Consider the following 3,267-nt stretch of genomic DNA (forward strand, 5'->3'; position numbering starts at 1 on the left):
GGGCCGGAAGGCAATATGTTATGGGCCGGAAGGCGATTATGTTATGGGCCAGAAGGCGTTGTGTTGTGGACTGGAAGGTCAGGGCCTGGAAAGGCGTATATGTGTAAGTTGTATACTGGGGAACTCACTAAGCAATTATGCTTACAGTTGTTATGTATGTGTTTCAGGTACTAGCGAGGACCGTGGGAAGGCGCCGGCGTGATGCGTACACACTAGTTGATGTTTTGAGATCTTGGGAATTCTATGATTTGTATTTTTACATAAAACTTGGAATATTTAGTTTGAATAAAAACGCTTTATTTGAAATGAAAATTTTGTTTGAAAATTTGCGTTGTTACAATAACACTGATGATACAGAACTTGAGGATGGTGAAATCATTCTAGAAGGGAAGGATGTTGTGATCAGAACAACGAACAGGCCCTGGCCAATGACAGTTCCGGCGGAATACCAAGCGACATGGAGGTTCTGGGGAACAAAACATCGGAGAAAGGAACGATGCATGGGGAATACAATTTGCAGGAAAAAAAAATACTAATGTAATTAATTTTAATGGGGATAACTCAAAAGTTGATGTGGGGACCCACTTGGGGACTAATCTGGTGTCTGATCAATCCAATAGTTCCAGGCCTCAAGCTAATAACGAGCTTATCGAATCCCTTGTGGCAAATGGTTGTTTTGGGCCGTTCCCAGCTTTTGGGCCTAAGGCCTTCTGGTATGGTCATCACGAGAGCTTCTATGGTCTATGTGGCTACTAACCACAAATGTGAACACCATCCCATAGTGTTAGTGGTGGCTAGTGGTGGAACATTTCCGTGGTCATATGTGGTGAGGAGCATGGATCACCACACCCAATCAGCTTCATTCTCTCTCTATTCCTCTCTATCTCTTTCTACCTTTTTCCATCTCTCTCTACAATTTAATTAATTAAAAAATATATATTTTTGATTTTAATAATCAAAAAATAAGAGGAATATAGTGGTGAGTATCCCAACCTTTTAGTGGTAGCTAGTGGTGATGATCTGATACCCACCACTATAGTGGTTAATGGTAGGTATAACCGATGGCCTAATGGATTCAATTTTTCTGCAACAAAAGATGGTTCAAGGGGAAAAAGTGACTTAAACAGGAAAAGACGTCGTGAGATCTCCCCTCCAAGGAACCAGGCATCCCAAAATTTCATCTTTTCTGCGCAGATTTCTGCCCCTACCCCCACAATGTCGGTGGCTGTCGGTTCGGATCTTACCCCCATTGATCTAAATGTTGCAGATAATTCGACGCCACAGGATGATACAAGCAGTGATTGCATCTCTCATTCTAAGGAGAGGGACCTAACTGTTGAAATTGGGCAAAAACTAGGCTTCGATATAAGTGCATAGGATCCGATCCTCAATTAAATCATGGCCGAGTCTGGAGGAGGTTTGGGCTTACAATGAATTGCATCACTTTAAATATGTGCGGTTTGGGGGAAGACCACAAGGTGAATTGGATTCTCCGACTCAAGAATAGGCACAAAATCTTGTTCTTTGCGATTCAACAAACCCAAATGTCAAATGCAGAGGAAATCAACGTTGCTGGGTGTTGGGGATCCAACGAGTTTGAGCATGATGGAGTAAATGCGGTTGGAAGATCGGGAGGCCTACTCAGTATTTGGGATAAGAAGCTCTTTTCGGTTTTTGACATTATCAAAACTCGATACTTTATTATTGTTTTGGGAAATTGGTCTGGCATTTCATCCCTGGTCAATTTTGATAATATTTATGGTCCTCGGCAAGTCTCTGACAAAGCTAAATTGTGGGATGACTTGCTTACAATTAAAGATAACAAAGCTAGAGCTTGGGTTTTCTTAGGTAATTTCAATGCAGTGCGGAGGCCAGACAAAAGAATGTACTCTCAATTCTATTCAATCACGACAGTGGGATTCAATAATTTCATTGCTGAGGCAGGTCTCATTGACTTAAAAATGGGAGGTTATAAATTTACGTACTCTTGTACAAGGGAACTGAAACTTAGCAAATTGGACCGATTTCTCTGTTGCTTAAACAAACTTCATTTTCCCCTCCTTATCTATGACGGATTTAGATAAGGAATTATCCGATCATTCTCCGGTCCTTCTCTCATCAGCAGTGATGGATTTCGGTCCATCTCCGTTCAGATTTTCTAACTCTTGGATGATTATCTCAGCTTGTGCCAATTTCAAGGGGTATGGGTGTTCAGACTCATTTTTCGCTACCAAACTCAGGTACTTGAAAAAGGCAATTAAAGATTGGAGTAGGAAAGAGTTTGGAAAGAACAGAAGAATCTTAATCAAATTAAAAACAGAGTGAAGGAACTTGACACTTTTGCTGAGACTAGACCATTAACTAAGGCTGAATTTGGAGAGCGGAGAGAAGGATTCCAAAAGATCGGGGACATGGAAAGGGCATTGTTCACTGATTTAAAGCAGAAAGCTCGAATTAGATGGGCTGTGGATGGGGACAAAAACACAAAGTTTTTTCGTACTTATGTTAACAATAAAAACAGGAAAAATCAAATTACATGATTGATGACTGATAGGCGTTGGTCTACCAACCCGGAGGAAATAAAAGTGGAGGCCCTTCGTTTCTTTAGTTCTAAATTTCATGAGAGGCATACTTCCTGCTCCAGGCTTACAAGCAATCGGTTTTCGCGATTATCTCATACTGAAGCGCAATCCCTAGAGTCTCCATTTTCCCATGAAGAAATCAAAGCAGCTGCGTGGGCGTGTGGCAGCGACAAAGCCCGTAGACCTGATGGCTTTTCCTTTAAATTCATTAAGTCCCATTGGAGCCTCCTTGGGGCAGATATAATTAATTATGTGAAACACTTTGAACATGTGGGTACTATATCTCCAGGGTGCAATAGCTCCTTTATTTCTTTGGTCCCAAAAATTAAGGATCCTCTAAAGATGAACGATTATAGACCTATAAGTTTGATTGAATGCCTCTATAAGATAATTGCTAAACTCTTAGAGACAAGGTTAAAGAAAGTAGTAGGATCTGTTATTGGAGAGGCTCAGTCAGCATATGTTGCTGGGAGGAACATCCTTGATGGGCCTCTCATTGTTAATGAGGTGTGTTCATGCGCAAAGAAATCGAAGAGGCAAATTCTGCTTTTCAAAGTAGACTTTGATAAAGCTTTCGACTCTATAAATTGGAAATACATTAACTTGATGCTAGACCAAATGGGCTTTGGAGCGAAGTGGCGATCATGGATTCAGAGCTTGTCTTCTTCTAAAGCCTCAGTTTTGA

The 3,267-nt window shown here is 41.0% G+C and overlaps 1 protein-coding gene across 1 annotated transcript; it reads left to right on the plus strand.

The window, feature by feature from the left end:
• The first annotated feature begins 1,451 nt into the window (after window positions 1-1,451).
• Window positions 1,452-3,267, plus strand: LOC145035574 (uncharacterized). Its single transcript, XM_078984101.1, has 6 exons — window positions 1,452-1,968; window positions 2,183-2,240; window positions 2,321-2,488; window positions 2,555-2,760; window positions 2,872-3,089; window positions 3,196-3,267. The coding sequence occupies exons 1-6, from the start codon at window positions 1,452-1,454 to the stop codon at window positions 3,265-3,267; spliced, it is 1,239 nt and encodes a 412-aa protein (XP_078840227.1).

This window comes from Lactuca saligna, chromosome 3 (genome assembly GCF_052625555.1).
Source record: "Lactuca saligna cultivar CGN05327 chromosome 3, ASM5262555v1, whole genome shotgun sequence".
NCBI lineage: Eukaryota > Viridiplantae > Streptophyta > Magnoliopsida > Asterales > Asteraceae > Lactuca > Lactuca saligna.